The 23,560-nt window shown below is 41.2% G+C and overlaps 1 protein-coding gene across 4 annotated transcripts in view; it reads left to right on the top strand.

Annotated features, from left to right (window-relative positions):
* The window catches only part of LOC103366337 (transcription factor COE3-like), a 193,816-nt gene that overhangs the window by 15,052 nt on the left and 155,204 nt on the right, over positions 1-23,560 (top strand). For all 4 annotated transcript variants that reach the window (XR_520662.1, XM_008294036.1, XM_008294037.1 and 1 more), the window contains exons 2-4: positions 7,497-7,653; positions 11,526-11,589; positions 14,847-14,902. Coding sequence is in view for 3 of the 4 variants with exons in the window: in XM_008294036.1 (XP_008292258.1) it covers positions 7,497-7,653; positions 11,526-11,589; positions 14,847-14,902 (277 nt within the window). In the remaining variant the exon portion in view is untranslated. The remainder of the gene's footprint in view (positions 1-7,496; positions 7,654-11,525; positions 11,590-14,846; positions 14,903-23,560) is intronic.

The raw sequence follows: 23,560 nt of genomic DNA, 5'->3' as shown, positions 1-23,560 counted from the left end.
TGTTTTGTCCCTTTCTCGTCTTTTTGTGTGACATGCTGATAATTTTGTGTCTCTTTGTGGTCATTGCGTGTTTCTTTCTGGACATTTTGTTTACTGCGGTGATTGAATGCTCCTAACAGTGAAGCTCGGAGGCCTTTTGTATGTCTTTGTTGTCGTTTTGTGTCTCTGTTTGGTGGTTTTATTGTTGTTGTGTGTCTCTTCTGGCCAGGACTGAATGCGTAGTCCTGACAGTGAAGCACACAGGTGGGAGTGTGGTGATGTGAGGGTGTAGAGGAGATGATAGCTCGAGATGCTCCGTGAGTGTCTCAGCATAAACCAACACACTAGCTGACTAGACGACTCCGCAGAAGGAATATTCCAGCACGAGAACCATCGAAGTCATGTGACATTTAGTGTGCGTGGAGCTCGGCGCTGCAGAACGTGGCTGCACACTCCTATGATTTAGTTAGCATTTATTAGCATGCGGTCAGTGTGGGAGGTGACACAAGTTACTGCTGCTGCTGCTGCTGGTGTGAATTGTGATCAGATTAACTGTCAGATTACACTCAGTGTGTGTGTGTGTGTGTGTGTGTGTGTGAGAGTGTGCGTGTGTGTGTGTTGCGTCCTGTCAGGGTGCGTGTTTGCTCTTAGTTTGTTTCCCACTGAATCAGATTTAAACATCCACAGTTTATTTGATTAACATCCTGGCAGCCAGACTGTGTGTGTTTGTGTGTGTGTCTGTATGTGTGTGTGTGTGTGTGTGTGTGTGTGTGTGTATGCGCGCGTGCTGTACGGCTCATTAGGTCTGTGTGTGTGTGTGTGTGTGTGTATGTGTTTCTATGTATGTGTGTGAGGCAGCAGGCCATGCTGGTTAAAGACTCAAACAGCGGTCACACTCCATCTCCTGCTTGATTAATGTCACGGTGTGTGTGTGTGTGTGTGTGTGTGTGTGTGTGTGTGTGTGTGTGACTCTGAGCTGTGTGAGTGAACATCCAGCTCACCGCGGTCCGCTGAAGGCTGAGCAACACTTTTCTGTCTTATAGATGATTTTGAAGGATGAAGTCCGTCAAATGACAACAGGGACACAACTCCAGAAGAGATAATTACCAAATAATGTAGCAGCAAGAAAAAAGCACGCTAAGTACAAAAGAACACAAACGACAGCAAGAAAATGTAAAATGATAGCAAAGGGACAGGTCAAAAGTTTAAAAGATGACAACAGAGGGAGCTAAAACAGTCGCAAGGAGATGCAAAATGACTCCAAAGACACACAAAGCAACTCTTACAAGATGAGTAACAACCGCACAAAAGCAAACTGACTACAAGGAGACACCAAACTGTTCAAAGTAGACGCAAAAGGACTTGAAACAGATGTGAAATGATCAAAAAACAAACTCCAAAAAGATGCAAAATGAGCAAAAATAGATCCAACAATACTTCATGTGAAACAAGAGTCGTAGAATTACTCAAAATGAAAACAAAGAGATGAAATAAGTGCAGAGAGAGAACAAAGAAAAACCCCAAAATGACGAGAACAAAGTGCAAAAAACATGCAAAGACACGTGAAAATCCTCTAAACAAGCACCAAGAGCTTTAAAACAACTCGGGGAAAAGATGCAACATGACTGAAAGTAGATCGAGCAAACAGAGAAACAAAATGGTTGCAGAATTATTTCAAGAAGATGCAAAATGACCACAGATAGATACCAAAATAGAGACTTAAAATGACTGAACACTCTGAATGAGCAGAGAAAGATGGAAATACAACAGAAACATGTGAAATAGCCACAGAAAGACATTAAATAAGCTCTAAGCGTGGGAGAACTACCTCAGAATGACCTGAAACAAACACAAAATTCTACAAAATGTGCTCCAAACAGAACATTTAGCCATTTTCAAGAACCTACTTTAAGATGGAAACACTGCCAAGTTCAAGTGCGAAGTCTGAAGTAGGAGCTGAAGCTGCAGCTTGTTGTGAGTCACACAGCGTTAGCAACGAGCTAACTGCTGCCTTCACTGCTTTGTGTGTATCAGCTGCTGTGTTTCTGCTCAACAAACTGAAGCTGCTGCAGGTTTTAACCTCGTCACAGCTGCAGTCGAGTCTGTTTTCTCATCAGCTGCAGGTATCACATGTGGCTGCTGCGTTGTTTCCTCTTAAACTCGCCCTGACAGCTTTGGTTTCATGGAAAAGTCCTGCAAACTCTGGACCGACGACAGGTGTAGGAGCACATTAACGGCCGATCAGTCCTGAACGTCTTGCGAACGATTACGGAGCGAGGCGGCCGGTCCTGAGTGCAGTCGCTTCACATCCACACTCGACCTTTAATTCCAGGCTCTGTGGTGGAAGCAGATCTGTGGCCCTGGTTTGCCTCGTCCTGTTTGTTCTGCGTGTGTGTGTTTTATTTGATTTTTTTCCCTCCTCTCCGGCTGCCGGCGTGTGATTTACACTCCGGGCATGTTCGAGCAGAGCCGTGTGCCATCGATACTGTTTTTATTACACCTTGTGCCAAGTGCTAACAGCCGGATACGAGCGGCGGTGACGAGTGGATGCCGCCGCAATTAGCATAATTGAAATAATAATAATGCTAACGAGCTTTCTGAGTGGAGGCAGAGCAGAGAGGAGAGGGTGAGCGTCGCCGAGGCGATCGGCTGTCTGGACGCAGCGTAATTAGGATAATGGGCTGATTTGGTGGAGGAAGTGATGCTTTTGATGGCGTTCAGGATGAAACAGGTGCCAGATTCACCGTCGGGTTGGGTTTTTTTTGACAGCTTTAGAATTTAGATCAGCCTTTTCTTTTTTAAATTTCCCTTAATACCGACCCTAAACGACTGTTCTGCAGGCTTCATATTTAAGCTGCTGATAGATGTCTTATTGCAAAAAATCTGATTTTATTTTTCTGACTTAACCTTCTGAACCATTTTTTTTTACGGGATAAAGTCCTGCACCTCTATGGAAACAGAACAACCACGAGGAAGGAGAGATGATGTCTGCTGTCAGTAGCACATAGTTCATCTGACACAAATCACAAAAAAACTGAAAATCAAATTGTTTTCCAAAAAATGGAAAATCCTGGAATCAACACTTTTCCAAATAGTTATAAACACTGTAAAAAAAAAAAAAAAAAAAGGAGTCTCCACATTCTGTCGACGTTTAACTATCTCCATGTCTCCAGACTTTTCCTCTCTGCTCATCAGCTGTAGAAAGATGTTCCACCATCAGTAGAAAGATGTTCCACCATCAGCAGTAGAAAGATGTTCCACCATCAGTAGAAAGATGTTCCACCATCAGCTGTAGAAAGATGTTCCACCATCAGTAGAAAGATGTTCCACCATCAGCTGTAGAAAGATCTTCCACCATCAGTAGAAAGATGTTCCATCATACTGAATGTATCTCCAACAACTGGCTCCTCTGCTCTCTGGTTCTGATCCATGTTGCATTTATTCATTGGTCCAGTAGGTTGGATTTTCCTCTCAGTCTCTCTGAGGAAACACTGGCTTGAGTCAATCTGAATTTTTCTGAGTCAGTCGTTGAGAATCAGTTGGAACCAGGAGGGGAAACGTTTTGGGTTTTTTGTCTAATTTTTAAAGGACGTGTAGAATTAATCGATTATTGATGAAAAGCTCAGATTTGGTTGTTTTACCTGATGGAGCTACATTCAAAGACCCCAGGGAAGCTGAAAACTAAGAGACCAAGTAAAAAACGATGCAACACAACTGCAAAGAGATGCAAAAAAAAAAAAAAAAAAAAACTACAAAGAGGTGAAAAGCAACCAGAAAAAGACACAAAACGATGAAACAAAAAACAAAACAGCAACTAGATGCAAAATAACTACCAAGAGATGCAAAACAACTGTAAAAAGATGCAAAATGACTCCAAACTGAAGCAAAACACCTGCAAACAGATGCAAAAAGTTGCAAAATGACTACGACGAAATGCAAAAACAAAATGGAAAACCACAAATGGCTGCAAAACAACTGCAAAATTACTTAATATAAGATGCTAAACTCCAAACAATTACAAAAAGACACACACAGCTGCAAAAAGATGCAGATTGTGTTCATAACGACGCACAACGACTGCAGACACACATCCTCACATCTGAGACCCTTAAACCAGTGCGTTGGTCATTTCCAATTTAACTGTTACTTAATGTTAAAGTCGTTATAGAATAAATGTTCCTTTGACCCACTCTGATGCGTATCTGAGGTGAACATAACGAGGTCTGGATCGTGTGTGTGTGCAGACTGTGTGTTATGACTTCCTGTGAATGGTGCGTTGGTGCATCAGGTGTATGAAAATAGAAACGTGGATAAAAACAGATGCTCGTGGAGCTCGTTTTTTTTTCCTCCTCACGCTGGAAGTCATTGAGAATATCTGCGGTGGAAAGTGTTGACGTCTCTGCTGCTGCGATTCCTCTCGCCGTTATTTTTACTTTATCGTGTTTTCGGCTGCTTTTGTTCCCGGTGAGCCGCCGTTTGAAACAACCTGAGCGACGCACACCTGAGCTCCTCCTCCTGCAGCTCCTCCGCAGACTCTCCGCTCCGCCGGCCAAACAGTGCAGTCGGAAGAATTAGCTTTCAACAAACTGGCCTACAAATGAGGCATTAAGCATTGGTAATGGAGGTGCAGAAAGGTCACGGCTGTATTAATCTGCCGTCTGGGGAATACACCCCTGAGCCGCCGAGCTGCGAGACCGACGCAGAGCAGGCAGGTTTCCAAAAACAAACCCTGAGCATGAATAAATATTTGTCCGTGCCTCGGCGATCATATTGATCATAAAGCGTTTTAGGAAACAAAGCGAGCAGGGAAATGAGATTGATGTAAAAATATTCGGCCGCTGTTTGGAGCGTTTCCCCCTCGGACGCTCTGAGCTTCTCTGGGCTGAGAGCAGAGGTCGCTTCCTGCAGGAGCATCGATTTTATTTCAGGATCAACCAGGATTTTTATCCATTTTTACTAAAAATCAGCCGCCGACACCGACTCACTGATGTTCTCTCACTCTGATGAAGTGTCAGGGCTCATTTTCAGACAGTAACACGGCGGTAAATCAGAAGCTGGACGAACTCTGACCTCCACTCAGTAATTATTTATTTTATCTGAAACAGAAAACGTTCCCATTATTGATTTCAGCCTTTTCTTTGTTTCAGTTTTTACATTGGAAGTAGTAAAAAAAAAAAAAATTAACTTTGTTCTTTAAAAAGAAATGTACCACTCAAGCGGCTCGCTTGAAGTTGAACGTTTGCTTTCTACTTGTATGATAGAAAGACTTCCCGTTCATCTGTAGCGCTGGAGAGCTTCTCCTCAGAGTTTATCGATCACTCGTCAACCATTTGATTAATCACTGTGAGCAGTTTAAGGCAGAAGTTTAGATTCTGACTGCAGCTTCTTTCCTGCTTAGTGACAATAAACTGAAGATCTTTGGGATGTCGAGGAACCGGGATGCAAATTGACTCCACAAAGATGTAAAATTACTACAAAGAGATGCAAAAAAAACAAACAAAAAAAACACACAACGTGCAAAATCACCGCATAGAGTTGAAGACTGCTTAAAACACAGAATTACTCCAAACAGGATGCTGCAAAAAGGTGCAAAATAACGGTCACGGTGGGGGATCAGGTGTTCAAAAAGACTTATTAAACAAGGAATCAAACTGAATTGAAACTGAGATGTGGAAACTAACCTGATGGGGAAAACTAAATCAGACTGAATTCAAAAAGAGAACAAAGCTACAAAAACTGGGGACAAGAGCTGAGGGACAACCTAAGAAATCCAAAGAATTAATAACTAAACTAAATAAACAACTACGCTAAGTCTACAGAAAGGGGGATGATTACAAAGCAGCAAAATGAGCATCAGGAGATGCAAAACAACCGTAAAACACTGCAAACGATAGCAGAAATGCAACATGACTATAAAGAGATTTAGGTTCAATGTTTTTGCTTTGTCATTGTTTGAATCTGGTTTGTGTGATTTCAGAGACTTTTGTCTGTTTCAGTGTCATTTATTTATTTTAGTGTAAATTTTAAATTTCTTATGACTGTAAGTCTTCAGATGCTTAAGTTTTGTTCTCTAAAATATCCAAAACATATTTCAAATTCTCACAACACCAAAAAAAAAAAACAAAAAAACCCCAAAAAACCTGTTGAATCACTTGTATAGAAACATATTTAATGATTAGTAATGGGCCGAACACGGAACCCTGAGGAACTCCTCTTTAATGCTTTAAAGTGATCACAGCAGCAGTTTGTACATCTGCTGCTCTCCAGCTTCATTATGAAATCTGTTGGTCCAGGAGAATTAATTCCTGCAGAGTGAATCTCCAACTAGCTCGTAATAATTAAGCTAATAATTGATCAGGGTTCATGTAAAGACAAGTTAGTTCTCGTAGGAATGAAAATGAGATTCAGTCCAGTTTTAATGAGGCTTCACAGTCAGTAGATAAACTCAGATCCTTTATTCCTCTGAGCGGACCTTCAGCGTCATCCTTCTCTTCTTCATCCTCCTCCTCCTCCCAGTGTCGGTCTTTGTCTTTATCTCCTCGTCATCTTAGTCCTGTTTTCATCTTCATCCTGCTCCTCGTCTACGTCCTCTCCATCCTTGGTCCTTCTCCTCTTCCTTCTCCTCACCCTCCTTGTCTCCGTACTCCTCAACCTCCTCCTTACCTTCAGTCATCTCCTTTTCTTCCTTGTCTTCATATTTGTCATCTTCCTTGTTTTTATCTTTCTCCTTGTCATCATGCTTGTTCTTCTCCTCCTCATGTTTGTCCTCCTTTATCTCCTCTTCACCTGCTTCCTTTTCCTTGTCCTAATTGTCTTCGTCCTCCTTTTCATCCTAATTTTTATCCTCCTCATGTTCATTGTCCTCCTCATTGTCCTCCTTACTGCCATCTTTGTCCTCATCCATCTCCTCCACATCGCCATCCTTCTCCTAGACCTCATTGTCTTTATCCTCCTTTTCGTCTTTCTTCTTTCTGTCTCCTCCTTATTTCTGTCCTTCTCCTTGTCCTCCTCTTCTTCATCCCTTGTCTTTACCTTCTCCTCTTCACCTCCATCCTTCTCCTCTCATTTCTCTTCCCGCTCCTCACCCTCCTCGTCTTCGTCCTTCTGATTCTTTACCTTTTCCTCGTCTTCCTCCCCTCTCACTTCCATCTCCTCCTTGCCCTTCATCATCCTGTTTACCTTCATCCTTCTCCTCTTCTTCATCTCAACCCTTCATCCTCCTCCTCTTCATCTCAACCCTTTGTCCTCCTCGTCCTCTCTGACAGTAGGAAGACTCACCTCAGTTTTGACTTGTGTTTCTGTAGTTGTTGTGGGTTTTGTTTAAGAGATGTGCATTTGGAGAAAAATTTTCAGCAGTTCTTTTTAGTCACCTGAATAGTTTTTCGCTCTAATCATCCAGTTTGATCAGTCGTGTCTTTATCGCATGACCTTCTGTAATCTATATCTGCCTGTTCCAGGTGAAAAGGTGCACTTTTTAGTCGATTAAATGCTGTTTCTTTCTGTTTTTCTTTCTAAAGCGGGGTTGGTTTGGCCCGTGCTCACTTTGAGAAGCAGCCGCCCTCCAACCTGAGGAAGTCCAACTTCTTCCACTTTGTCCTGGCGCTGTACGACCGCCAGGGTCAGCCGGTGGAGATCGAGAGGACCTCCTACGTGGACTTTGTGGAGAAAGACAAGGTGACACCGTTTGGTTCTTCTGATGACACTTCAAAACAATTTAGAAATACCGGAGACACGTTCTTCATTAACTACGTTCTAGTTGAATAAACAGAATCAGGTTCTAAACCATTTTTCCTTCATTCATTGTCTGAATAAAAAAAGGAAAATGCACATCCAGGACCTCAAAAAACACAAAAAATTAGTAAAAATATTAGATTTTATTGTTATTTTCCACTTTCACTGAGTACATCTTTGACCAACATCAGTCATTTTGTAATGACAAAAGTCTAGTTTGAAAAATGTTTGAATTTTGAATGTCACATGACGATTTTTTTGTATATAAATAATAAATAAATAGTTTCAATCGTAAGGTCAAAATTTTGACATTCAAAGTCACAATTTCTAGAATTAACACGCTCACACACACCATCGGCCATAAAGTTGGAATAATGTTTGTTTTCAGACACATTCCTCTTTTTATTTCTATTTCTACACGTCAGTCATCACTGTGACCAGCTGCAATGATCACATCCTGAGTCCCAGTTAGCAGGTGGAACCAGTTCTGACTTCAGAGTGGGACGTCCTGCCCACTGACTCCATCAACCAGCTGGTGGACAGAACGCCACCACGTCTGAACACATTGATCCGTGTCAGGGGGCCAGACTCAGTCCTAGTGACTGAGGGACATTTAAAGAGTAATACTGGACATTCTGATGCATGGAATCTCCTCAGATATGTGTTTCCTGTTAAAGGGACCGAGGCTGAAAAACTGAAACCAAACCCTTCATCCTGTTGGTCAATCCCTCCTGTTTAGTTTCAGCCTGATCACACAGTTTGTTAAAGTTACCTGTGGTTTAATGTGTATTGATGTGTATTGGATGTATATTGTGATATCAGTGCATTTTTAAATTTCATCAGAAGAGATTAAAAATATATGTTTTACTCCAACTTTATGGGCAACAGTGTAGTTAGAAGGAAAAACAAAGTTCATTTTTCAGTGTTATGTGACTTCAAAAAAGCAATTATATGTGAACTTAAAATTAAGTAATTTTATGTTAAGTTTATTTTTTTGTATGTAAACAATAAATAAATAGTTTCTAAGTAATGTTTTTACCTAAAATTAAGAAACAGAAGCATGGAATGAAGAAAATATTTGAAAACTGACATTTTTCGTTTCAAATTTAAACGTTGTGTCGCCAGCAGCGTATAAAATAAAACAAGTAGATTAAATGACAGTTTTTACTTTCTGACTGGTCTACTGGTGGAGCTCCAGTGTCCAGTGAGCTGCACACAGAGGATCAGAATTGACTCCAAACTGGGCGCCCACTGGGGCAGCTCAACTGGTTGAGCTACCGGGCGCCCCATAAACCGGGTTTGGATCCAGCCCATGGTCCTGCCCCACTCTTCTTTCTGCTCTCCTGTCCAGTCCAATTAAGCCGAAAGCAAGAAGAAGAATTGACTCCAAACCTTTAATATATAGACATTCTTCCACTAAGTATGAGTAGAAAAGGTTTAAACTGATGTTTTTAAAGATTTCCGTCTCAGAATGTGTTCGCGTCGATTCTGCTCTGAGATCTGTTGACAGAAAGCCTCTGAAAGCTCTCCTCCTAATAACACTAATGATAATCACAGACAGGTTCGGGGGTGTTTGTTCTCTGATCGGCTGCCAGCTGGCACCGAGTCCTCCCCGCCGCCCACTCGCTCACCTCACCTCTGCTTTGACCTCTAGTCTCTCGCCCCGATCCCCAACACAAACGCACTGGGGCCGAGCCAACACTCCCAGGCACAGTTGGCAGCGAGCGAGCCGCCGCCCGGCAGCCTGGAAGAGGAAGAGGAGGCGACGGAGAGGGGAATAAAGGTTGAAAGAGAGAGAGAGAGAGAGAGAGAGAGAGAGAGAGCAGGAGAACAGGGGAGGAAAGGTCAAGAGAGAGGAAAAAGACGAGGTGATGGAGGATGAAGAGTCTCTGCTCCGGACCGAGTCCACGGTTCAGCCAAAGCTAATCGCAAATAAACAGTCCAAAGGGGCGTTTACTGTCGCTGCAAAGAGATAAGAACAGCAGCTTCAGTTTGATCTGTATGAGACTCCAAACAGGAAGTTTTCTTTAAACTTAAGTTAAAATACCCCGATACAGATGTTAAATATAAACATTATTTTCCACTTTTATTGACTAAATCTTTTAACCAACATCAGCCCTGATCCTAACAACAACACATCCATTTATTTTTAGGATTTTAAATGTCAGTTTATCTCCAAGGTGCCACTATATGAGATGGGAAGTGTTTTTTTTTTTTTTACTAAAGTTTTTGGTTTTGAATTCAAAGTGTTTGTAGAATGAGGCCAAAAATGAGTTCAGGTGTGTTTAAAAAAGAAGTAAATTGAAATAACAAGAGGTCAGCATGTTTACTTTTCAAGTCCAAGAAGTCATAATGGAAAGCAAAAACCTGAATGTCTAAATATTTTTGGTCCGTTTTTGTCTCCAAAATTACAATTTCAACCACTTTTATCTTCAGCAGTAAAATAACGACACATATACTCAACTACACATTTAATGTATTTCTGTTTTAAGCTGCTTTCTCCTTCCACTCCTCTACATTGAGCTGCTTTTTGAAGACACAATGGGTGATTTAACAAGCTTCTAAAGCCAAACACGCAGCAGTTTACAGCCTCGCTGGCTGTAAAGGACGTGCAAAATGAACACAACCGACCACAAAGAGACACAAACTGAGCTGAAAGAAAAGAGACCACAAAATGACCAAACAGGGAAAAGATAAGTGCAGAAACACACAGAAAGCAGACCCCAAAGAGACACGAGGAACGAGATGACAGCACAAAGAGATTAAACCGACAAAAGGTAGACACACAATACACAAAAATGCACACACTGGCCACAAAGTGACACAAAACAACAACAATAAGATGCAAACAGACACAAAGGAGATGCAAAATAATCTCAAACCGACAAAAAGTTAAATTAACACATGCAAACCTGCAGCAAAGAAAAGCAGAAGAAACATCCATCCATCATCTCTACACCTTAATCCTCACTAGGGTCGTGGGGGGCGGAGTCTATCCCAGCTGACTCAGGGTGAATGCAGGTTCACCTGGACAGGTAACCAATCTATGACAGAAGAAACAGAACCAACAAAATCGGTACAAAAGAGACGCAAACCAACAAATGTAGATGCAAAACTAACACAAATGCATGCAAAATAATCACCAGGCGACAGAAAATGAGCTGGAAAAAAAAAAAAGAGAAAAAATGAACTCAAAATTAAAAATGAACAAAAATGCACACGAGATGGCCAGAAAGAGACACAAAATATGAACAAAGAGATGCAAAGAGACAGGAAAGAAACTCAAAATGAGGTGTACCAACAAAAAGGAGACGTAAAATGAACACAGACACACAAAAACTACAACAGATACACAAACTGAGCCCAAAGAGCAATAGCAGCACAACGAGACAAAATATAGATGCAAAATTAACAAAAATATGCACAAAGTGACCAAAAAGAGACACGAAAGAAATACAAAGAGACCTGAGCAAAACATCTGGATGTCATAAGTCTGACTTAAATATCATGTGAATGTAATCCTGACTTAGTTAAGCCACAGTTTGACCCATTTCTCTGAGCTTCTACCTGACATGTCTGTTTGCCTTTATTAGCTGCTTCCACAGTAAAGAGTTCGTCTGCAGGCAACAAAAGACTCGAACCGAGCACCGGGAAGCCTGCAAAGTGTGAATAATTCCTGTTTTTGTCGTTGCTACTCGCAGCTTCGGGCCCGTAAAGAATCAGTGGGTCGCAGCATCGCCGCTGGAAGCTGTAAATGTTTTATCACGTGTCAGTGAGTCGCTGCTTAAAGTGTGATTCATGTGTTTGTGTGACAGGAGTACAACGGAGAGAAGACCAACAACGGGATCCACTACAGGCTACAGCTGCTCTACAGCAACGGTGAGTTCACAGGAAACTAAACTCTGGTAGTATACGATAAGAGCAGGAGGTCGGCTCAGGAAGCAGCGTCTCCCTCCAGACGTCTGATTAGAATAAAGACTAAATCAGCTGTTTAGTTTATACCACTCACATGCGCTTCATGTAAAGGTTTTCCTGCAGTTTCTGCTTTTGTTCTTCAGGCAACACATTTGTTTTGTCTCAAAGCAGAACCAGAAAACTGTTCAACACTTAAACATCCAACTTCCCCCGTTTTTATTACAAAAAAGCCTTGAAACTGTACAGAGAAGTGAGAGCGCCAAATTACAAAAATAAATCAATAAAAGAATAATAAAATAAAAGTGGAAATAAAAAGAAGAATAAATAAAATAAAAATAAATAATGTGGCAATATGAGGCAATCTTAAATTATTAAAAATGAATCCATAAAAGACGAATAAAAGTAGAACTATAAAGACAAATAAATAAAATACTAATAATACTTTTAATTTTTTAAAATTATTTTGTAATTCTTTCTTTCTTTATTTTATTATTTTTATTTTTTATTCATTTTAATTAATTTTTAAAAAAAATTTTTTTTCATTTTTATTTTTTTTATTTCAAAACAATCTTTACTAGGGTTGTCAACATTTAAAGTGTTTACTTCCTGCCGCTCCTTTTTTGAACTTGTTAATATGATTAGATTGTGTGACGTTATTATTCTTTTTTAAAGCTGTTTTTAAAATGATTTTCTTTTGTTTTTTCATTTTTTTCCTCTTTCATTTGTTTGAAATAAATTCAATTTATTCATTCAAGAAAATGAACGTGTTAATGTAAAGAGATCAATCTGTGGAGTTAACACGTTAATTTTTAACGCATGAACAACAAAGTTATTACTCATGAGAGATTAAAAATTCAAACTGGGGCGTCATGGACACAAACTGATGTTATCTTGGGGGTCGTGGCTCAAACAGTTTGAGAACCTCTGAGTTAAGGGGTGACGATGCTGCAGCCACAGGTCGAGGTTTTACCGCAAACGTCGACGTTTCAGCAGCAAAAACTACAGTTTCCTGATGTGGTCGGAGTCACTGAAAGCTTCCACTTCTGACAAACTGTGACCATCATGTTTTGATTGAGGAAGTAGTGAGCAACCTGCATGTAGCGATTGATCAATATGGGTTTCTAACGATTATTAATAACCCAAGGAGACTGATTACTGTATGAACAGACCATGCTGCTTCATTAATAGAGGTTACTGTAGCTGTACATGTACCATAAGAACTGAAGTAATGATGTCATGTGATGTCAGGACGCTCTCTTCTGGTCGCTGATCGATCCATCGTCTTCTTTCTCTCGTCTGTCACTTTTATTGCCAACTAAGGTCCAGATTTGAAATCATTGTGAGTGTTTTCCAGACTCTGTTTCAGGTTAATCTGTGGCTACGTCCTCATTTAGCCGTTAGCGTAGCCTTAGCCGCTGTGACAGCACCTGATGTCCTATTTGGTGGAGATGTTTGTGCTCCTTGTTCAGTGTTTGCAGGTTGTTTGTCTGTTAGATGCGTCAGAGCAGATTATTAAACTTAATCTGACTTCAGAAAGATGTCGCGCTGCTCCAGCTGGCGTTAGCTGACGACAAACATGTAATGAAGAACAGAAAGTTAAAGAAAAGGGCTTTCCTCTGACTGCTGTTTCTCTTCCTGCCGAAAAGAAGCCAAAGTGTCACAGCACCTGCATTCAAAAACTGAAAAATATATCAGTAAAAATATAGACAGCATGTTTATGATTTACATTTTTCCTGATGAGTAATCGGGGCAAAAAAAAAAAAAAAAGTCACAAAGTGTAAATATTGACAATATTCAAAAACAAAACAAAAACAAAACCAAATTTAAAACACCAAAAAACAAGTTTGCTCTGGTTTTAAGGCTGCAGATTGTTCACTTTCTGCACTGATAACCAGAAAAGCTGTCAGTAAATGTAGATAAATAGAAATATTGGCAATATTTCCACCAGTTTCCTTCATTTTAACTAGTAAAGAAGACAAAGTTTACTCCGGCTGGAGCGCTTTCTGCAGGATAAAGGTCTGAACGTCACACAATGAGCAGAAATCCTGTCAGTACGTTTAGTACATTTAGACTAGAGTCTAACTGGTGACTGCAGGTCAGGTGCGTCTTTGCTCCGGCTGGGTTTTCGATCTGTCGTATTGATTGATGAAGTCGAGTTACTGATCGCTCTTTCCCACAGGTACAGCTGTCCGTGTCGGTTTGAACTTTCCTGGATGACGATTTAGAAGAAATTCATATTAAAGGTCACCTCGCTGGCCTCGCAGTTTAACTTTTTTTAAGGCTGGAAAAAGTTTTTGAGCGAGGCCGAGCGGCGATGCTCACATCTGGAATATGTGGCAGCCCAACGTGGACTCTGGTTTGTCCATCAGAGGGGAAAGTGGAGGGATCTCGAGCTGATTGGAAACACACAGCTCGGCTTTGCGCTGGCCCGAGTCCAGCCGTAATGCTCTCAGACCCCTGCAGAAGCTCCAGATAAAGTGGGACATAAAAGAGCGTTTTCTTCCAAAGGGGGATAAATCACTCTAATATGAGGCGGCGGCGGCGGATTAGCATCGTACGGAGGTAATTGACCTCATCTGCAACTAGGACGGATAGCCGCCATTTAGGCTCAGTACTCAGCCGCCGAGCGAGGAGTGAATCATGTCAATTAGAAAGCAGAGGAAGCTGCGAGGAAACGGCCCGAAAAACAAGACGGAGAAAAAAACGCAATTAGAGCTAGTGCGCCGCTAACAGGTGTTCCCTGCAATTTGCTGCCTCCACCCCATGTCGTGTTCGTGTCACATTTACGCTCAGATGCATGGCTAATAAAAGACAAGGCGTCCTGATTGATATTTAATTTGTCGGAGAATGAGGATTCCTTGTTATCCTTGAGGAAAAAGGCGGTGGGGGGGCCGTGGAGGCGCTCGGCAGTTAAAGGCGGCGCGGCCTATAAATAATAAACAGCTCTGGAGCGCTAATGTTTGTTTTTGCTGAGGGGGGTTAGCATAGCGAGACGACAAGAGCTACAAAAAACATAAATACACAAGCGGGACATAAATAATACCAGAATTCATTACAGCACATTATTAGGAATCAGTTCCTTTGTTGGGAGGGATTCTGGTGCTGGGATCGCATTAGCATAGGAGGCTAATACATACATGTACGTCGGCGGTGCACGTTTGTGTCTTATGTGTGTGTCGTTGTCGATGTCTGCTGCTCATTAGTGTCTGTGTGTCTTTCAGGCATCAGGACAGAACAGGACCTTTACGTCCGGCTGATAGACTCCATGACCAAACAGGTGAGACGCTGCACAAACACGTTTAATCGCTGAGCGAGGCTCAAGTCTACAGGATGGTGTGTTTCAGCAGCTTCAGACAGAACAATGTGCTTCAACCCTTTAAGATCTTTCTCCTCTTTTGGTTTGTTCCCAGCAGTGAGGTGGGAAATAACAGCCAAGCAAGCAAACAATACACAGGATTAAAAAAATCCCATAAATCACAGAAAAAATACTGTAAAGTTCAAAAACAGCAAAAATAACAGCACATGTCTGTAAAACAAAGACATTTTTAATTGCCTGAAATACAGTAAAACAGTCAAACTGGTCACACATTGTAGAGCAGTTTGTTATTGGTAAAACTACACATCCTTCATGTGGACATTATTCACAGTTTTGGTATTTTCTGTGTATACTTATACCTACAGATAATATGTGGTAATTTCACCACATATTATCTGTAATTTATCCAAGCAGGTAAAATTATTATTATTTCTGTAATTTTTCTTTCAAATAACAGCATTTTTTTCTGATTATAATACAGTAAAAACTGCATCATTTTAACTGATGTTGTAAAAGGTCATCAACTGTTTTTGTTGAACAAATACATTCCTATTTTTTTTAGTACTCCATACTATCTGTCATTTAACAGAACTGGTAAAATCTCTAAAATAGCAGCTTAGAAAATGATGTACCGTTTTTACATTTGTCCTTTGGCAGATGTTGTAAATTGAGCTATTTAAATAAAACTGACTTGATTTGAATAAAGTATAAATATCAACTTTTTTTTCAAATTTAAATACAGTAAAAATCCAGAACTTTGATGTGGACGTTCTTTACATTTCTAAAATTAACAAAACTAACTGCATTTGTCATTCACTCATTCTTTCATGTGTCCACCACATTCACTCGCTCATACGTTCACCTTGAGTTAAAACATTTCCTTTCAGTCTCACACACACCAATCATCTACAACATACTAAAATTTTAAATCTATGCACTCGCTCCTTCATTCTCTCCGTCATTCACTCTCTCAGTGCTATTTACAAGTGGGTGCAGGTTTGGTTGCATTAAAGCCAAGTCTTTAGTCTCAAGGTGAACATTTTAAACTCAGATATGGTCTTGAGTTCATTCGGCAAAGAATTCCACAACTTTGTACTTTTAAATGAAAAGGTGGATTGACCAAATGCAGTCCTACAGCGTGGAACCACACAGTTCTGATTTGTGGAACCTCTGGTGACTCTGTTGCTGTTTTGTCACACATTTAAATAACAATCTGAGAAACCATAAACTGCTAAAGCTTTCAAAACTTAGCAGCTTATACTTTTCAAGCATGTGACAGTGGTGATACCGGATTGACTCTCTGTCCGTAACTTTTATTGTTTGGTTGTAGAGTGAAGCAATATGCTTTGTGGCTGAGGGGGTGGCCTGGCCCATGCTGTCATGCAGTATGATATGTGAGAGAATATCATAGCATGCAGGAGGGCGGCCTGTTTTGGGATATACGATCTGATTAATAGAGATTTTCTTAACATGATTATCAAATTTTAATTGGGGGTCAAGGACCAGCCCGAGGTATTTAAATTCGGTTACAGATTGAATACTTTGATTTTGCAAATTTATTTGGAAACCTTGTTCCACATTTTGTTTTCTAATAGAGAAGCACATTGACGCTGTTTTGGTTATATTTAGCACCAACTAGTTTTAATTGAGCCATTCACTCACCTCAGCCATACATGTAGACAAAATATTAGCTGCCTGCTCCGGTGACAGGTGCATACAAAACTGCATCATCCGCATAAAGTTGGCAATTGGCACCGTTGCAGGTAGCAGGTAAATCATTTATAAAGAGGCAAGGGTCCCAGTATCGAGCCCTGAGGTATGCCCCTTTTAATGTTTAGAAATGAGGACTTCTCCTGAGCTATTTTAACACACTGCTCTCTGTCCTGAAGATGCAAACCAGCCCACTGCCTCGGGAGAGATGTTAAAGGATGACATTTTAGATAAAAGCAGGCTGTGACTAACCATTTCGAAGGACTTTTTAAGATCTAAAAATACCGCTCCTATTACTTTATTCATTTACTTACCGATTTAACGAAACAGAAAACAATCTGTAAAATAGCATCTCAGAAAAAGGTTTTTAATCCTCAGTACACGCAGGTTTTCAACACGTTTTGCAGTTTTACCATCAGGCGTTGTAGAAGAACACATTTCCATTCATAGAGTCACAGATTTTTTTATTTGTCCGTCATTTGTGCTGGTTGCTTCTCTGTAGTTTGGTAATTTTTGGTTGTTTTCAGACCAGGAGTTGGTTAATGAAAAATCATCTTGAATTCAGAATCAGAATCAGATTTATTGCCAGGTACAGTTCACACAATACAACATATAGATAATGGATGGATGGATTTCTACTGAGTCAGATCCACTCAGCTTCAGTCTGAGTGATATCATCTCAAGCAAGTAACAAACAATCCAAGTTTTCTAAAAATCAACATAAATGGAGTTATCTGTTTTTGCTGCATGCGGCTGGCAGTATTTAAACACAACACAGCGCATGTAGCTGCACTTTATGGGAACAGTTTAGTGAATAAAACAGTTTGACATCATAGTTGAGACATTTCCATCATCTACATGATTCATCCATGTTTGAACCTGGGCGGGGACGCGTTGATTTAGATTAATTAAAATAGAAAAAAAAGAACACAATTTGCTCACACCGTTCTCAGTTCCCTCATTTCTGACACAGTAACACTCCAGCCGCTAGGTGGCGCTAAATCACCGAAGGTTTATTTAGCCAGAACAAGAGAAGAAGACGCATTGAGTGCATGGGACAGTTTGAACGGTGTTGGAAGGCGAGGGCAGCACCAGATTCTCGGCTTGTTGGGCGCGTTAAAATCTCAACCGGTGGCAGTGGAGCGAGTGAACGGTGGTCCTGAAGCTGGTGGTGGCGCTGTGAGCCAGGCAGCTGCTCTGCTAGTCAACGTAGTCGTATAGCTTCAGTGCATTTATGCTTAAAAATGCAGGTTTCCCCTGAAAAACGGAGCGCATGTAGAAAAACATCCCTTGGTTTCATCTTAGACGAATGTGACATCAGAACGCCACAGTTTGCCTCCACCTGTCTGAGCAACGTGGGGCATTCAGGGAACATCAGTAAACCGTAGTGTCTATCGATAAGAAGATGTTCAGCGAGTCAGATGTTTTGTGTTTGACCAGGTGGGAGGTGAGACCTAAAGACGTTGCTCGTTGTTCTGAGCCTTGTTTGGGCAGAAAGTTTATTTTTTTCGCGATGAGAGCGTGGCTGTGTGCATAGAGTCTCACCTCAATGCAGAACGTGTTGCTGCGAGCAGAGCTAACGTTAGCTACGACAGTCCAGGTAGTACGAAGCGGGATCAACAAACCCAGGATATGTTTCAGAGATCCGGCTTGACTAACCCCAACAACCCACTCAGGATAACCGGTCCTACGACGGTGGTTATCAACTCAGGAAGTCAATCCAGGATTTAACCTGAAGCTACCTTGCTAAGCCCAGATCCTGCTTCGTGGTACAGACCCCTGGTCAGGCTATAACTGCACTTTAGTTTGCACTAACAGATGAAGAATGCAGATAAATATGGATGAAAAACAAACATGTTTGTTGTTTAGGTTCACGTATACGTTGTTCACTGGTTCAGTCGTCAACCAACATTTATTGGAATTGAAAGACTTTGTTTATTGTTTCAAACATCGCGATTAAAATGCGATTCATGGAGATTAATTAATTACAAAGCCTGTAATTATTATGTTTTTTTTTATTCCATTGGTTTTAACATTTGTGGATTTAAAGCAACATCTTTAAAGTAAATATGAGGATCCAGCTGTTAGCTTAACTTCCATCAGCGATGTACCTTCCAACGTCTCCACAACAGCTGATTAACGTGATTCATCTCTGACAGAAACGTCAAAAACACTTTGATTTCTTGGCTCCGGTGCAGGTTCTGCTCTGGTTTCCTGGCAGATAGTCTGACTCCCCCTGAAACCACAAACTTTCTCTGAACCCTGAACGTTACAGAAACTCGCCCCATCATAAAAAACTCTCTCCCCAAACCTTCTGCTAACTCAAACTGTAAACCCTCCTCTAACTCGGAGATTCTCCTTCGTGAACATTCCTCCTCCTTCTTACTTTCCTGAAGCAGCGCTGATGTGTTTTCCTTTCCACTCGCTCTTCAGCTGACTCCACATCCTCCCACTTTTCCGGTTTTCACTCACTCAGAACCCCCGTGTGGGATTTGAACCTGTGAATGCGCTCGCTGCCAACAAAAACCCCCAAATATTTCCAGATTCCAGGCGATCCTGCCGACCGACCTCCAAATCCTCCTGTTCCTCGACGCTTCGCCTCCAAAACACTCATCTGAGGACCAAAACCTGAAACTTTACAGTGAGAAAGTGAAAAAATATTCACTTTAAATCCCCTACAAATGCAGATTTGTTCTATGAAAATGTGTACATGTGGCACTTTGTTTCCCAGGTGATTATTATATTACTGATTCATGTACAGTTTGATTAACTGACTGATCATTTAATCTCATAAAAGTCAGAAAACGTCATCCAGATTCACATCTTTACATGCGAAATAAAAAACAAATACTCATTTTACCTCAAAAATCTCTGGTTTTAAATAAAATGTGTTGTTTAGGCCTTTAAGTTTTTGAAGTTACTCATCTTTTAAGCGTTTTTAACTGATCAAAAACAACATCCTGATACCTTTGTAGAACAACAAATGGCACAAAATATGTAGCTGTGAGTTCTTCTTGTCAGATAACTGTAAATGTAATATGACTTAATTAGATGAACGTTAACGAGTATTTGTTGGAGACTTATTTTCAACTATTCTGCAGTTCATTTTATCGGTTGTGCCTCATTTTTACTATTTTTTTGACTTGTTTTTGGTTCTTTTGTCTCTTTGTGACCCACTCATCTCCTCTCTGTCATTCTGTGTTTTGTTTTATCGGGTTTTTTTGTTGTTATTTTATGTCAAAATTGTGGGATTTTGTCTTTTAGGACATCGCTTTTCCTCTTTCTTTATTGTATGTCTTGTTTTTGTTTTTTTTGTGTCTCATTTCGTGTCTCTTCGGGGCAGTTTAGTCTCTTTGCAGTCCCTTTTATTGTCGTTATTTGTTGTTTTGTGCTCATTTTTTCCCTCCACGTACTACAAAGCTGAGTTCTGTCTCCTTCTTCATGGTTGTTCTGTTTCCACTGCAGTGAAAACGAGTCTCTCTGTTCCACCTGAGCGCTCTGTTGTAGGGAAGACGTTTGAGTTCATGAGCCAGTTTACATGTGAGGTGATCTGCTTCATGTGTAAACTGGTTTCTCTGGGTTAAACTCGCTGGTTTACAAGCACAGTAAACTGGTTTAACTGCAGAGTAAGCTGGTTTAAATGTGCAGTGAACTGGCGTGACATTGATTTACAAATGTGGTAAACTGGTTGGCCAACTTATATGTGGATTAAGCTGGTTAAACTATACAGTACGTCACATGAACCGTACTGGTTTATCTGGAGCCTAGACTGGTCTCAGTATGCACTAAACATGTGCAGTTGATTATTTGCTTTCTTTTTTTCCTTTCTTTTTTTTTTCTTCTTCTTCTTTTTACAGAATCTGGTGCAAAGTTTAGTTTTACATTAGAATGAAGGGATTTTAATGAAATATCACAGCCTTCAGATCAGATTGGATTAATTTTCCTGATCAAAGTATACGTGACACCTTTAAATCCAACAGGGTGATTGTTTCTGTTTCATAATCGGTGTGATTTTTAGAGAAAACGTGTTTTGTGAGTTCAGGTGGTGAAACCAAAGAGAGAAACATGTCCTGGAAACTACAAGAGTTTGATTTGGGGTCATGTCGGTGGTCACGTGGTAAATAATAATACCTGGTGAGACAGAAGGAGGCGGATGAATCATGTCCAAACACCTGTTGGAGCTCCTCCAGCTCCTCCTCCTACTTATCCATCCCCCGGTCGCGTCCCCTCCCTCGGCCTGTCGGCATGTCACCGATCGATGCTCCGAGCGGCTCCCAACAAACCGATCAATAGGCCCTAATGTGGCACAGCGACGGCACACTGGAGACAATAATCCTGACACCTCCTCCTCCACCTCCACCTCCCACTACATGACACCCCGTCGGTGGGCGGTCGGAGCTGACAGACGTGTCGGCTGGAGTCCCAGCGGATCGATGGAGCCCCGCCGAGCGCCGGTTAGAGCCCCGCGGCCGACGGATTGTCAGAGCGAGGAGGAGCCGCATTAATGCAGATTGGACTGCAGCCACCACAACAACTCCTCTACAGCGACTTACATCACACAGGGAGGCCGGCGGGAGGACGCTGCAGGGGTCGGTTCTGTTCTGAAGACATTCCTGAGAAAATCTCCAACTTCTACAAAATACGAGCCAGAACCAGAACTTAGAGAGCTGAAATAACTTCAACACTACATTTATCAGCAAAGTCTTTGTCCTCAACCTCTAAAAGGTGCTCAGAAAAACACAGATTTTTAAATCTATGAACAAAAACCAGAACTTAACAAGCTAAGACAGCTCAAGTAAATACTATTTCCATCTGTAAATATTTCTGAGTAAAACCCTGGCTCACGTCTATCTTCTGAAACATCCTGGCTTTAAAAAAAAAAAAAAGCAAAAACCTCAGAAAAATACAAAAATGTAAAATATGAACCCAAACCAGAACCTAACAAGCTGAAACAAAACAATAAATAGAACAATTTCCATCTAATTATTTCTGAAATCTCTTTTCCTGCTTTCACAAAGCCCAGACGAGTCTCTCTTTCTTTAAATCACTGATTTATGAAAATGGTCTTAAGGTGTGAGAAGGAAACATAATTGGAATAAACACAACAATGGCCGTATTTCTCATAAAAATGTCTGTCTTCATATTTTACCTTCTTGAACCTTCATGCCTTCACAAAACAGAGACGAATCTTCTCTCTTAAGTTCTCTGAGCTATAAAACTGTCAGACATGAACTCGGACCAGAACTTAGACTAAAACACAACCTCCATCTGTAAATATTTATGAGCAAAATCTCTTTCTGCCTTCACGAAACTGCAACAATCCAGAGAAATACTCTTTTTTTTCTTTTTTTGAGTTAATACCCCAGATTTATAGAAATGTAAAATATGAATCACAACCAGAACTTATTGAGCTAAAATTACTGAAATGAATACAGTTATCATCCGTAAATATTTCTCCTCAAAATCTGTCCTCACTGTCCACGTTGGAAAATGAAACCCTTCTTTTATTTTAAAGAAATCTCGGATTCTTCAAAGTGTAAAACACGAACTTGAGATGTTGCTCTGTGACATTTTCACTCAATTTATTTGATCTACAAAAACTTGGCAAAAAACGTTCTTCAAAATTCTTCGAAATTCAAAGTCCCAGCGATCCATAAAGGGTTACCGTTTTCTGAAAGTCCTCACATTTATAGAAAGTGGTTTCTAACAAGAAACTCCTCCAGAACTACAAAAGTGAAACCACTTTTTGATCATGTCTTCAGTCTTTTAAAAAAAAGTCTTGAAATTATCCCAAAGTTTTTGCAATTTTCCCAGAAATGTTTGTAAACGTGTCCAAAATGTCCTCATTTTTATATGAAAAAGTCTGAGGGAGGTTCTCACAAAGTGGGTCAAACCGAGCTGTGAAGCTGGCAGCAGAACGTTAACCCTCAAACGAGCACCGAAGCCAAATCACCGTCACACACACCCGGGATGCTTGCATCAGGAAAGATGATGTATAAATATCGACCAACGACTCGCATGCGTGTGTGTGTGTGCGTGTGTGTGTGTGTGTGTGTGTGTGTGTGTGTGTGTGCGTGTGTGTGTTTTACCATCCACGTCCCTACCGGTCAAACTGGAGCGTTTTAATCCGGACCAACAGAGCCAGGATCGGGATCAATAATGCAGAAGCGGTCGTTATCCTAAAAGTATTGTCCCCCAGGGGTGTGCGTGTGTGTGTGTGCGCACGTGTGTGTGTGTGTGTGCAGCAGGGCGGAGGTCTGTTTTGACTATAAAGGTGGATGAGGTAGTCGGTAGGTCATCGCAGGAACACGGGGGGAGGAGGACACACATGCTTTTAGTGGAGTTCATTTACAACCACCAGGGTATTACAAAACCCACACACACACACACACACACACACACACACCACTGTCCTGTCTTTGTGAGGACACTCGCTGGTATAACCAACCCCCTCCTGACCCAAACCTGAACCCCAAAAGTGGGTCTGGACCCCCAGAAACGTCTGAAGCACCCCGTCAGTCCTCACAGATATAGTAACTGAGCTGCTCACACACACCTCGCCGCGGTCTCAGCGGTCATCCGTCATCCGGACGCTGACATGACAGCTCCACGGGGGTGAGGAGGGGGGAGAGCGGAGGGTGAGGAGGGGGGCTTCATCCCAGGACGCCGCCCACCATCTGGCAGGGAATTCTGGGAAGTCCGGAGCAGGCTGAGACCGTCAGAAGGGGAGGCGGTGGAGGGAGGCCATGTTTGACTTTACTGCCAGTGGACAAAATAATAGGAACACCTGCACACCTCAGCCAGTTCACTGCTGATTCAAACCAGTTTAAGGCTGATTTAACCCAGTTTACTCTGCAGGTAAACCAGTTTACTGCTGGTTTAATCCAGTTTACTGCTGATTCAAACCAG

The sequence above is a fragment of the Stegastes partitus genome, unplaced genomic scaffold, assembly GCF_000690725.1.
Source record: "Stegastes partitus isolate 25-593 unplaced genomic scaffold, Stegastes_partitus-1.0.2 Scaffold932, whole genome shotgun sequence".
NCBI lineage: Eukaryota > Metazoa > Chordata > Actinopteri > Pomacentridae > Stegastes > Stegastes partitus.
Note: the sequence above shows the minus strand (reverse complement) of the source record. Positions and strands in the feature narration are given on the sequence as shown.